General features: G+C 54.2%; 2 protein-coding genes across 2 annotated transcripts in view; one reads left to right on the top strand and one right to left on the bottom strand.

The window, feature by feature from the left end:
• Positions 1-14,064, top strand: part of LOC140721129 (NACHT, LRR and PYD domains-containing protein 3-like) — a 752,838-nt gene that overhangs the window by 465,270 nt on the left and 273,504 nt on the right. The gene's annotated exons all lie outside the window — the stretch shown is intronic.
• LOC140721090 (uncharacterized) overlaps positions 1-14,064 on the bottom strand; it is a 183,558-nt gene that overhangs the window by 51,195 nt on the left and 118,299 nt on the right. The window contains exon 4 of the mRNA XM_073035955.1: positions 12,888-13,275. Within this exon, the coding sequence (XP_072892056.1) occupies positions 12,888-13,275 (388 nt within the window). The remainder of the gene's footprint in view (positions 1-12,887; positions 13,276-14,064) is intronic.

Below are 14,064 nucleotides of genomic sequence, written 5' to 3'. Positions count from 1 at the left end.
CACAGGTGGAGGGGGGATAGGGAAGAGAGATCCCGCAGGAAGAGGTTGGAAGGCGAAGAGGGATCCGACAGGAGGAAGGGGGATGGGGAAGAGAGATCCCACTAGAGGAAGATTGATGTGGATGAGAGATCCCACAGGAGGAATGCGGATGGGAGAGATAGATCCTACAGAAGGAAGGGGGATAGGGAAAAGAGACCTCACAGAAGGAAGTGGGATGGGGAAGAGTGATCCCACATGAGGAAGAGGCTGGAAGGTGAAGAGGGATCCCACAGGAGTAAGAGGGATCGGGAAGAGAGATCCCACAGGAGGCAGAGTGATGCGTGTCTTAGATCCCAAAGGAAGAAGGGGGATGGGAGAGAGAACCTACAGGAGGAAGGGGGATGGGGGAGAGATCCAACAGGAACAAGGGGTATTGGGAACAGAGATCCCAGTGGAACAAGTGGGATGGGGAACAGTGATCCCACAGGAAGATGTGGGATGGGCTAGAGAGATCCCAAAGGTGTGAAGGGAGATGGGGAAGAGAGATCCCACAGGAGGAAGGGGGATGGGGAAGAGACATGCCACAGGAGCAAGGGGGAAGGGGAAGAGTGATCCCACAGGAGGAAGGGGGATGGGGAAGAGAGATCCCACTGGAGGAAGCGGGATGGGAAAGAGAGATCCCAAAGGAGGAAGGGGGATGGGAAAGTGAGATCCCACAGGAGGTAGGGGGATGTGGACGAGATCCCACAGGAGGAAGGGGAATGGGGAAGAGAGATCCCACAGGAGTAAGGGGGATGGGGAAGGGAGATCCCACAGGAGGAAGGGGGATGGGGAAGAGAGATCCCACAGGAGGAAGGGAGATGGGGAAGGGAGATCCCACTGGAGGAAGGGGGATGGGGAAGAGAGATCCCACTGGAGGAAGGGGGATGGGGATCAGAGATCTCACATGAGGAAGAGGGATGGGGAAGAGAGATCCCACAGTAGGAAAGGTGATGCGTGACTTAGATCCCAAAGGAAGAAGGGGGATGGGATAGAGAGATTCCAAAGAAGGAAGGGGGATAGGGAAGAGAGATCCCAATGGAAGAAGGAAGATGGGAGATAGAGATACCACAGGAGGAAGGGGGACGGGGAAGAGCGATCCCACAGGAGGAATGGGGATTGGGAAAAGAGAAGGCACAGGAAGAAATAGGGATGGGGAAGATAGATCCCACAGGAGGAAGGGTGATGCGTGACAGAGATCCCAAAGGAAGAAGGGGGATGGGAGAGAGAGATGCCACTGGAGGATGGGGGATGCAGAAGAGCGATACCACAGGAGCAAGCGGGATGGGGAAGAGAGATCCCACAGGAGGAAGGGTGATGGGGAAGAGATCACACAGGAGGAAGAGGGATGAGGAAGAGATCCTATAGGAGGAAGGGGGAATCGGTACAGACATCCCACAGGAAAAAGGCGGATTGGGAACAGAGATCCCACATGAAGATGGGGGTTGGGGAACAGAGATATCAAGGAGGAAGAGGGATGGGGAAGAGAGATCCCACAGGAGGAAGGGGGATATGAAAAAACGAGCCCACAGGAGAGGGGGATAGGGAAGAGAGATCCCACACGAGGAAGGGGGATGGGAAAGTGAGATCCCACAGGAGGAAGGGGGATGGGGAACAGAGATCCCACAGGAAGAAGGAGGTTTGGGAACAGAGATCTCACAGGAGGAAGAGGGATGGGGAAGAGAGATCCGACAGGAGGAAGGGTGATGCGTGACTTAGATGCCAAAGTAAGAAGGGGGATGGGAGAGAGAGATACCACAGGAGGAAAGGGGATGGGGGAGAGTTCCTACAGGAACAAGGGGGATTGGGAACAGAGATCCCACAGGAACAAGGGGGATGGGGAACAGAGATCCCACAGGAAAAAGGGGGATGGGATAGAGAGATTCCAAAGGAGGAAGGGGGATGCGAAACTGAGATCCCACAGGAGGAAGCGGGATGGGAAAGCGAGGTACCACAGGAGGAAGGGCGTTGGGAAAGAGAGATCGCAATGGAGTAAGGAGGATGGGAAAGAGATATACCAACGAAGGAAGGGGGATGGGGAACAGAGATCCCACTGGAGGTATTGGGATGGGGAAGGGAGATCCCACAGGAGGAAGGGGAATGGGGAAGAGGGATCCAACAGGAGGAAGGGGGATGGGGAAGAGGGATCCCGCAGGAGGAAGGGGGATGGGGAAAAGAGATCCCACACGAGGATGGGGGATGGGGCAGAGAGATACCACAGGAGGGGGGGATGGGGAAGAGAGATACCACAGGAGGAGGGGGAATGGGGAAGAGAGATACCACAGGAGGAGGAGGAATGGGGAAGAGGGATCCCACAGGACGAAGGTGGATGGGGCAGAGAGATACCACAGGACGAAGGAGGATGGGAAAGAGGGATCCCACAGGAGGAAGGGGGATGCGGAAGAGAGATGCCACAGAAGGAAAGGGGATAGGGAAGAGAGATCCCAATGGAAGAAGGAGGATGGGAGATAGAGATACAACAGGAGAAAGGGGATGGGGGAGAGAGATCCCAATGGAGTAAGGGGGATGGGTGAGAGAGATACTACAGGAGGAAAGGGATGTGGGAGAGATCCTACAGGAACAAGGGGGATTGGGAACACAGATCCCACAGGAAGAAGGGGGTTGGGGAACAGAGATATCACAGGAGGAAGGGGGATGGGGGGAGAGCGATCCCACCTTAGGAGGGGGGATGCGGAAGAGAGATCCCACAGTAGGAAGGGGGATTGGGAACAGAGAACACACAGGAGGAAGGGAGATGTGGAAGAGAGATCCCACAGGAGTAAGGGTGATGCGTGACTTAGATCCCAAAGGAAGAAGGGGGATGGGAGAGAGAAATACCACAGGAGGAAGGGGGATGAGGATGAGTGATCCCACAGGTGGAAGTGGGATGGGGAAGAGAGATCCCACAGGAGGAAGTGGGATGGGAAAGAGAGATCCCACAGGTGGAGGTTGGGATAGGGAAGAGAGATCCTGCAGGAAGAGGCTGGAAGGCTAAGAGGGATCCCACAGGAGGAAGGGGGATGGGGAAGAGAGATCCCACTAGAGGAAGATTGATGTGGATGAGAGATCCCACAGGAGGAATGGGGTTGGGAGAGATAGATCCTACAGGAGGAAGTGGGATAGGGAAAAGAGACCCAACAGAAGGAAGTGGTATGGGGAAGAGTGATCCCACATGAGGAAGAGGCTGGAAGGCGAAGAGGGATCCCACAGGAGTAAGAGGGATCGGGAAGAGAGATCCCACAGGAGGAAGGGTGATGCGTGTCTTAGATCCCAAAGGAAGAAGGGGGATGGGAGAGAGAACCCACAGGAGGAAGGGGGATGGGGGAGAGATCCAACAGGAACAAGGGGTATTGGGAACAGAGATCCCAGTGGAACAAGTGGGATGGGGAACAGTGATCCCACAGGAAGATGTGGGATGGGCTAGAGAGATCCCAAAGGTGTGAAGGGAGATGGGGAAGAGAGATCCCACAGGAGGAAGGGGGATGGGGAAGAGACATGCCACAGGAGCAAGGGGGAAGGGGAAGAGTGATCCCACAGGAGGAAGGGGGATGGGGAAGAGAGATCCCACTGGAGGAAGCGGGATGGGAAAGAGAGATCCCAAAGGAGGAAGGGGGATGGGAAAGTGAGATCCCACAGGAGGTAGGGGGATGTGGACGAGATCCCACAGGAGGAAGGGGAATGGGGAAGAGAGATCCCACAGGAGTAAGGGGGATGGGGAAGGGAGATCCCACAGGAGGAAGGGGGATGGGGAAGAGAGATCCCACAGGAGGAAGGGAGATGGGGAAGGGAGATCCCACTGGAGGAAGGGGGATGGGGAAGAGAGATCCCACTGGAGGAAGGGGGATGGGGATCAGAGATCTCACATGAGGAAGAGGGATGGGGAAGAGAGATCCCACAGTAGGAAAGGTGATGCGTGACTTAGATCCCAAAGGAAGAAGGGGGATGGGATAGAGAGATTCCAAAGAAGGAAGGGGGATAGGGAAGAGAGATCCCAATGGAAGAAGGAAGATGGGAGATAGAGATACCACAGGAGGAAGGGGGACGGGGAAGAGCGATCCCACAGGAGGAATGGGGATTGGGAAAAGAGAAGGCACAGGAAGAAATAGGGATGGGGAAGATAGATCCCACAGGAGGAAGGGTGATGCGTGACAGAGATCCCAAAGGAAGAAGGGGGATGGGAGAGAGAGATGCCACTGGAGGATGGGGGATGCAGAAGAGCGATACCACAGGAGCAAGCGGGATGGGGAAGAGAGATCCCACAGGAGGAAGGGTGATGGGGAAGAGATCACACAGGAGGAAGAGGGATGAGGAAGAGATCCTATAGGAGGAAGGGGGAATCGGTACAGACATCCCACAGGAAAAAGGCGGATTGGGAACAGAGATCCCACATGAAGATGGGGGTTGGGGAACAGAGATATCAAGGAGGAAGAGGGATGGGGAAGAGAGATCCCACAGGAGGAAGGGGGATATGAAAAAACGAGCCCACAGGAGAGGGGGATAGGGAAGAGAGATCCCACACGAGGAAGGGGGATGGGAAAGTGAGATCCCACAGGAGGAAGGGGGATGGGGAACAGAGATCCCACAGGAAGAAGGAGGTTTGGGAACAGAGATCTCACAGGAGGAAGAGGGATGGGGAAGAGAGATCCGACAGGAGGAAGGGTGATGCGTGACTTAGATGCCAAAGTAAGAAGGGGGATGGGAGAGAGAGATACCACAGGAGGAAAGGGGATGGGGGAGAGTTCCTACAGGAACAAGGGGGATTGGGAACAGAGATCCCACAGGAACAAGGGGGATGGGGAACAGAGATCCCACAGGAAAAAGGGGGATGGGATAGAGAGATTCCAAAGGAGGAAGGGGGATGCGAAACTGAGATCCCACAGGAGGAAGCGGGATGGGAAAGCGAGGTACCACAGGAGGAAGGGCGTTGGGAAAGAGAGATCGCAATGGAGTAAGGAGGATGGGAAAGAGATATACCAACGAAGGAAGGGGGATGGGGAACAGAGATCCCACTGGAGGTATTGGGATGGGGAAGGGAGATCCCACAGGAGGAAGGGGAATGGGGAAGAGGGATCCAACAGGAGGAAGGGGGATGGGGAAGAGGGATCCCGCAGGAGGAAGGGGGATGGGGAAAAGAGATCCCACACGAGGATGGGGGATGGGGCAGAGAGATACCACAGGAGGGGGGGATGGGGAAGAGAGATACCACAGGAGGAGGGGGAATGGGGAAGAGAGATACCACAGGAGGAGGAGGAATGGGGAAGAGGGATCCCACAGGACGAAGGTGGATGGGGCAGAGAGATACCACAGGACGAAGGAGGATGGGAAAGAGGGATCCCACAGGAGGAAGGGGGATGCGGAAGAGAGATGCCACAGAAGGAAAGGGGATAGGGAAGAGAGATCCCAATGGAAGAAGGAGGATGGGAGATAGAGATACAACAGGAGGAAGGGGGACGGGGAAGAGCGATCCCACAGTAGGAATGGGGATTGGGAAAAGAGAAGGCACAGGAAGAAGGGGGATGGGGAAGATAGATCCCACAGGAGGAAGGGTGATGCGTGACAGAGATCCCAAAGGAAGAAGGGGGATGGGAGAGAGAGATACCACTGGAGGATGGGGGATGCAGAAGAGCGATACCACAGGAGCAAGGGGGATGGGGAAGAGATCCTACAGGAGGAAGGGGGATTGGGAACAGAGATCCCACAGGAAGAAGGGGGTTGGGAAAGAGAGATCCCAAAGGAGGAAGGGGGATGGGAAAGAGAGCTCCCACCGGAGGAAGGGGGATGGGGAAGAGAGATCCCACAGGAGGAAAGGGTATGGAGAAGAGGGATCCCACATGAGGACGGGAGATGTGGAAGAGAGATCCCACAGGAGGTAGGGGGATGGGGGGGGGGGAGAGATCTCACAGGAGGAAGGGGGATGGGGAAGAGTAATCCCACCGGAGGAAGGGAGAAGGGGAATACAGATCCCACAGGAGGAAGGGGGATGGGGAAGACAGATCCCACAGGAGGAAGGGGGATGGGGAAGAGAGATCCCACAGGAGGAAGGGGGATGGGAAAGAGAGATCCCGATGGAGTAAGGGGGATGGGGGAGAACGATCCCACTTGAGGAGGGGGGATGGGGAAGTGAGATCCCTCAGGAGGAAGAGGGATTGGGAACAGAGAACCCACAGGAGGAAGGCGGATGGGGAAGAGAGATCCCACAGGAGGAAGGGTGATGCATGACTTAGATCCCAAAGGAAGAAGCGGGATGGGAGAGAGAGATACCACTGGAGGAAGGGGGATGTGGGGTGAGATCCTACAGGAACAAGGGGGATTTGGAACAGAGATCCCACAGGAACAAGGGGTATGGGGAACAGTGATCCCACAGGAAAAAGGGGGATGGGGATCAGAGATCGCACAGGAAGAAGGGTGATGAGGAACAGAGATCTCATAGGTGGCGTGGGATGGGGAGGAGAGATCCCACAGGACGAAAGGGGATGGGGAAGAGAGATCCCACGGGAGGAAGGGGGATAGGGAAAAGGGAGCCCAGCGAAGGAAGTGGGATGGGGAAGAGAGATCCCACAGGAGGAAGGGGCATGTGGAAGAGTGATTCCACTGGAGTAAGAGGGACGGGGAAGAGAGATCCCACAGGAGGAAGGGGGATGGGGAAGAAAGATCCCACAGGAGGAAGGGGGATGGGGAAGAGGGATCCCGCAGGAGGAAGGGGGATGGGGAAAAGAGATCCCACAGGAGGATGGGGGATGGGGCAGAGAGATCCCACAGTAGGGGGGGATGGGGAAGAGAGATACCACAGAAGGAAGGGGGACGGGGAAGAGCGATCCCACAGGAGGAATGGGGATTGGGAAAAGAGAAGGCACAGGAAGAAGGGGGATGGGGAAGATAGATCCCACAGGAGGAAGGGTGATGCGTGACAGAGATCCCAAAGGAAGAAGGGGGATGGGAGAGAGAGATACCACTGGAGGATGGGGGATGCAGAAGAGCGATACCACAGGAGCAAGGGGGATGGGGAAGAGATCCTACAGGAGGAAGGGGGATTGGGAACAGAGATCCCACAGGAAGAAGGGGGTTGGGAAAGAGAGATCCCAAAGGAGGAAGGGGGATGGGAAAGAGAGCTCCCACAGGAAGAAGGGGGTTGGGGAACAGAGATCTCACAGGAGGAAGAGGGATGGGGAAGAGAGATCCCACATGAGGAAGGGGGATGAGGATGAGATCCTACAGGAGGAAGGGGGATTGGGAACAGAGATCCCACAGGAAGAAATGGGTTGGGGAACAGAGATCTCACATGTGGAAGAGGGATGGGGAACAGAGATCCCACATGAGAAAGGGGGATGGGGATGAGATCCTACAGGAGGAAGGGGGTTTGGGAACAGAGATCCCACAGGAAGAAGGGGGTTGGGAAAGAGAGATCCCAAAGGAGGAAGCGGGATGGGAAAGAGAGATCCCACAGGAAGAAGGGGGTTGGGGAACAGAGATCTCACAGGAGGAAGAGGGATGGGGAAGAGAGATCCCAATGGAGTAGGGGGATGGGGGAGAACGATCCCACTGGAGGAGGGGGGATGGGGAAGGTAGATCCCTCAGGAGGAAGGGGGATTGGGAACCGAGAACCCTCAGGAGGAAGGGGGATGGGGAAGAGAGATCCCACAGGAGGGAAGGGGATGGGGAAGAGAGATCCCAATGGAGGAAGGGGGTTGGGGAACAGAGATCCCACATGAGAAAGGGGGATGGGGATGAGATCCTACAGGCGGAAGGGGGTTTGGGAACAGAGATCCCACAGGAAGAAGGGGGTTGGGAAAGAGAGATCCCAAAGTAGGAAGCGGGATGGGAAAGAGAGATCCCACAGGAAGAAGGGGGTTGGGGAACAGAGATCGCACAGGAGGAAGAGGGATGGGGAAGAGAGATCCCACAGGTGGAAGGGGGGATGGGAAAGAGAGATCCCAATGGAGTAGGCGGATGGGGGAGAACGATCCCACTGGAGGAGGGGGGATGGGGAAGGTAGATCCCTCAGGAGGAAGGGGAATTGGGAACAGAGAACCCTCAGGAGGAAGGGGGATGGGGAAGAGAGATCCCACAGGAGGTAGTGTGATGCATGACTTAGATCCCAAAGGAAGAAGCGGGATGGGAGTGAGAGATACCACTGGAGGAAGGGGGATGTGGGGTGAAATCCTACAGGAACAAGGGGGATTGGGAACAGATCCCACAGGAACAAGCGGTATGGGGAACAGTGATACCACAGGAAAAAGGGGGATGGGGATCAAAGATCGAACAGGAAGAAGGGGGATGAGGAACAGAGATCTCATAGGTGGCGTGGGTTGGGGAATACAGATCCCACAGGAGGAAAGGGGATGGGGAAGAGAGATCCCACAGGAGGAAGGGGGATGGGGAAGAGTGATCCCACAGGAGGGAAGGGGATGGGGAAGAGAGATCCCAATGGAGTAAGGGGATGGGGGAGAACGATCCCACTGGAGGAGGGGGGATGGGGAAGGGAGCTCCCTCAGGAGAAAGGGGGATTGGTAACAGAGAACCCTCAGGAGGAAGGCGGATGGGTTAGAGAGATCCCACAGGAGGAAGGGTAATGCGTGACTTAGATCCCAAAGGAAGAAGCGGGATGGGAGAGAGAGTTACCACTGGAGGAAGGGGGATGTGGGGTGATATCCTACAGGAACAAGGGGTTTGGGAACAGAGATCCCACAGGAACAAGCGGTATGGGGAACAGTGATCCCACAGGAAAAAGGGGGATGGGGATCAGAGATCGCACAGGAAGAAGGGTGATGAGGAACAGAGATCTCATAGGTGGCGAGGGATGGGGAGGAGAGATCCCACAGGATGAAAGGGGATGGGGAAGAGAGATCCCACCGGAGGAAGAGGGAAAGGGATAAGGGAGCACAGCGAAGGAAGTGGGATGGGGAAGAGAGATCCCACAGGAGGAAGGGGCATGTGGAAGAGTGATCCCACAGGAGTAAGGGGGACGGGGAAGAGAGATCCCACAGGAGGAAGGGGGATGGGGAAAAAAGATCCCACAGGAGGAAGGGGGATGGGGAAGAGAGATCCCACAGGAGGAAGGGGGAACGAGAGAGAGGGATTAAACAGGATGAAGGGGGAAACGGTTGAGAGATCAGCCAGGAGGGGCAGAGATGTGGAAGAGAGATCCCACAGGAGGATGTGGGATTGGGAAGAGAAATCTCACAGGAAGAAGGGGGTTGGGGAAGAGAAATTGCACAGGACAATGGAGCATGCCAAAGAGAGATCTGACAGGAAGAAGTCAATGGAGAAGAGAGATCCCACAGGAGGTAGGGGGATGGGGGGGGGGAGAGATCTCACAGGAGGAAGGGGGATGAGGAAGAGAGATCCCACCGGAGGAAGGGGGATGGGGAAGAGAGATCCCACAGGAGGAAAGGGTATGGAGAAGAGGGATCCCACATGAGGACGGGAGATGTGGAAGAGAGATCCCACAGGAGGTAGGGGGATGGGGGGGGAGAGATCTCACAGGAGGAAGGGGGATGGGGAAGAGTAATCCCACAGGAGGAAGGGAGAAGGGGAAGACAGATCCCACAGGAGGAAGGGGGATGGAGAAGACAGATCCCACAGGAGGAAGGGGGATGGGGAAGAGAGATCCCACAGGAGGAAGGGGGATGGGAAAGAGAGATCCCAATGGAGTAAGGGGGATGGGGGAGAACGATCCCACTTGAGGAGGGGGGATGGGGAAGAGAGATCCCTCAGGAGGAAGAGGGATTGGGAACAGAGAACCCACAGGAGGAAGGCGGATGGGGAAGAGAGATCCCACAGGAGGAAGGGTGATGCGTGACTTAGATCCCAAAGGAAGAAGCGGGATGGGAGAGAGAGATACCACTGGAGGAAGGGGGATGTGGGGTGAGATCCTACAGGAACAAGGGGGATTTGGAACAGAGATCCCACAGGAACAAGGGGTATGGGGAACAGTGATCCCACAGGAAAAAGGGGGATGGGGATCAGAGATCGCATAGGAAGAAGGGTGATGAGGAACAGAGATCTCATAGGTGGCGTGGGATGGGGAGGAGAGATCCCACAGGACGAAAGGGGATGGGGAAGAGAGATCCCACGGGAGGAAGGGGGATAGGGAAAAGGGAGCCCAGCGAAGGAAGTGGGATGGGGAAGAGAGATCCCACAGGAGGAAGGGGCATGTGGAAGAGTGATTCCACAGGAGTAAGAGGGACGGGGAAGAGAGATCCCACAGGAGGAAGGGGGATGGGGAAGAAAGATCCCACAGGAGGAAGGGGGATGGGGAAGAGAGATCCCACAGGAGGAAGGGGGAAGGAGAGAGAGGGTTTAAACAGGATGAAGGGGGAAGTGGTTGAGAGATCAGCCAGGAGGAGCAGATATGTAGTAGAGAGGTCCCACAGGAGGATGTGGGATTGGGAAGAGAAATCTCACAGGAAGAAGGAGGTTGGGGAAGAGAAATTGCACAGGACAGTGGAGCATGCCAAAGAGAGATCTGACAGGAAGAAGTCAATGGGGGAGAGAGATCCCACAGGAGGAAAGGGTATGGAGAAGTGAGATGCCACATGAGGAAGGGAGATGTGGAAGAGAGATCTCACAGGAGGAAGGGGGATGGGGAAGAGAGATCTCACAGGAGGAAGCGGGATGGGGAAGAGAGATCTCACAGGAGGAAGAGGGATGGGGAAGAAAGATCTCACAGGTGGAAGAGGGATGGGGAGGAAAGATCTCACAGGAGGAAGGGGGATGGGGAAGAGAGATCTCACAGGTGGAAGAGGGATGGGGAAGAGAGATCTCACAGGAGGAAGAGGGATGGGGAGGAAAGATCTCACAGGAAGGGGGGGGGTTGTGTGGAAAAGATCCCACAGGATGATGAGTAAAGAGTAATAGAGAGCCCACAGGAGGAATGGGGATGGTGGCGAGATTCCAAAGAATGGAAGGGAGTTTGGGATGAGATGTCCCATAGGAGGATTCCAAGGGTAAATGATAATCCTACAAGACGAGAGGATGCAGAAATTTTTTGTACGTGTGTGTTGGGTCTGAACAGAGCCCCAGAGGAGATGCGCCCTCGCTCTTTGCGTATCTGGAAGTGAGCAAAGTCTCACACGGGGAATGGCCGTGGGAGGACAATCTCACAATGGTATTTCTTTCCTTCTCACAGGGATAGTCTGCTGATCGTCTCTTGTCCCTCACACGGGAAGGGGGTGTGAATCTCTGACCCACCTGCTGCAGTCAGTGTCGGTCTGGGTGTCAGTAACAGTGAGAAGGAACATTGTCAATGGACGTGTCACAGGCACCGAGAAACACGGCCATTCCTGTGATTTACTACCATTAAACCAATGGCCGTTGTTCACTGATCTGATGAAGTCTCCAACATCCCTTCACAAGTAAACACAGAACCCTCCCGTCCTTCGGGAATTACTGACTGACCCCGTGGGGATTTGTCACAATTCTTCACAATCTGATTTACTACAAATTTACCGAATCCCTTTACATTGAAACAACACAATGAGACAGTTTCACAGTTCAGAGTGAGAGATAAATCAAGTTACCCCAACTCCTGGCACTTCTGCAGCCCGGATCCCAGCCGCTGTATTCCGTCATACTGAATGTGGCAGTTCTCCAGGTCGATGTATTTTATTGTATCACAGAGTCCGATGACATGAGACAGGACCGCGCAGTCAATCGGGGTCAGTGTAATTCCACTGAATGAAAGTGTTTTCACAGATCCCAGTGCGACCTGAGCCAGTCCACGATTCTGAGACTCGAACAGGTAGTGCAATGTGTTCAGGAGGCTCCTTTTACCAGCTTCACTCCTCGTGTTTCCATTCTGGCGTTCAACCTCCTCCTTCACCCAGTCAATCACCCGGCAGGTTGTTTGATGAGGAAATGGACCCAGAAACTCCTCCAGGCCCCGAGTTGTCATTGGGTTGGAGAGCCCAGCAACAAAATGGAGAAATACCTCAAATCGCCCATCTGTCGTGTTGTGGGCTTCAGTGAGAAGTTTCGTAATATCTCTGCCATCTGGGATCAGGAATTGTGCAATTGCAGCTACAAACTCTTGGATGGTGATGTGTGGGAATGTGCACACCACGCTCCGGGCAGAATCCTCTCTCTCCAAAACCTCCATCAGGAACCCGGACAGGAACTGGGAAGGCTGCAGATTGTAGTTGATCAAATCTCCATCTGTAAACACAATCTTCCTCTCGGACACTCCTCTGAAGGCCATCTGACCAACCCGGAGTAACACATCACGGGGGTTCTCAATCTCACGGCCGTGGTTTTTCAGGATGTTGTAAATATAGTAGGAGTACAGTTGGGTGATGGTCTTGGGAACTCGCTGTGGGTCCCTGACTCTTTGTGTGAAGAAGGGGCCCAGTGCCAGAGCGAGGATCCAGCAGTAGGAGGGGTTGTAGCTCATGGTGTATAGGATCTCGTTCTCTTTCACGTGTTTGAAAACAGCTTCTGCCACCGTCTGATCTTCAAAATGTCTGATGAAGTATTTCTTCCGTTCCTCACCAGAAAATCCCAGGATTTCAGCCTGGATACCGATCTGAGCGTTTTCTAATAAATGTAACGCAGTGGGGCGGGTGGTCACCAGCACTGAACACCCTGGGAGCAGCTTGCCCTGGATTAAACTGTACACAATGTCAGACACTTCACACTGCCACTCGGGATCTGGGCACTGGTGCTTGAGTTCTGTGTCTCTCCGACTGTCAGCAAAATCGATTTTGTGTTTGAACTCATCCAAACCATCGAATATAAACAGCAATCCCTCTGGGTTCTTCCAGACCTCTCTCAGTAAATTCCCAAAATAAGGATACTGATCCAGAATCAGTTCCCTCAGGTTTATTCTGTTGTTAATGGAGTTTAAAACCCGTAATTTGAAACTGAAGACAAACTGGAATTCTTGGTATATTTTCCCCGTGGCCCAGTCATAAACAATCTTTTGAACCATTGTTGTTTTCCCGATTCCCGGGACTCCAGCCACTGCTGCCGAACTCCCAGATGTGGAGTAACTTTGGGAAAACCTGCTCTGGAATAACTGATCAGTCCGGAGTTTTTCCAGCTCTCCGCGGAGATGTTTCTCTCTCCACTCCTCGTGGTCTCTGCCTCTTGCCAGCAGCTCATGTTCCACCAGTTTCCAATCTCGAACAGTAGAAATGACCGTGAGCTCAGCGTATCGATCAACCAGCTGGAAAACCTTCACCTTCTCCCTCATCAGGATGGTGTTCACTCTCAGTGTTTCAGTTTGTGCCCGCAGAGTCTCCTTGTGTTTCTGTTGAACATCTTCCATGGGAACAGACAGTGGACAAACTGTTAGATGCCTCAACTCAGAACTCAGTATTTAAGCACACACGAGTTAGCTCAAAGCTATTGCATTAATTGGATTCATCAATGGATATTCCTACAGTAAAGTAAATTTGATTAACAGACCCCAAAATGGACAGGGAGGCCTGGTCTAGATAAAAATCCGATCATCACATTTCCACATTAACTGTGCTGTGAAGGTCAGTATTACCCTTGTAGTTTACTGACCGACGACTGTCCTGTACCGAATAATCTCCCACGACTGTCATAACTGTCATTTTCTTCTATGGAATAAACTTTTAATCGGATCCTGTCATGGGTGTGTGGTGTCTCACTTGTGACTGAAACTCAAAGTGTGTTTGGATCCTGTCAGGAGTGTGTCGGGTCTCACAGTGTGTCAGGAACCTGTCATGGGTGTGTGGTGTCTCACTCTGTGACTGGAACTCAAAGTGTGTTCGGTACCTGTCAGGAGTGTGTCGGGTCTCACAGTGTGTCAGGAACCTGTCAGGGGTGTGTGGGATCTCACAGTGTGTCAGGACCCTATAAGGTGTGTGTGGGTCCACAGTGCGTTAGGAATCTGTCAGGGGTGTGTGGGGTCTCACAGTGTGTCATACCCTGTCAGGGGTGTATGGGATCTCACAGTGTGACAGGACCCTGTCAGGGGTGTGTGGAGTCTCACAGTGTGAAAGGACCCTATAAGGTGTGTGTGGGTCCACAGTGCGTCAGGAATCTGTCAGGGGTGTGTGGAGTCTCACAGTGTGTCAGGAT

Source organism: Hemitrygon akajei, unplaced genomic scaffold, assembly GCF_048418815.1.
Source record: "Hemitrygon akajei unplaced genomic scaffold, sHemAka1.3 Scf000050, whole genome shotgun sequence".
In the NCBI taxonomy this organism is placed as follows: Eukaryota; Metazoa; Chordata; class Chondrichthyes; order Myliobatiformes; family Dasyatidae; genus Hemitrygon; species Hemitrygon akajei.
This window is presented reverse-complemented; position numbering and strand designations above follow the sequence as displayed.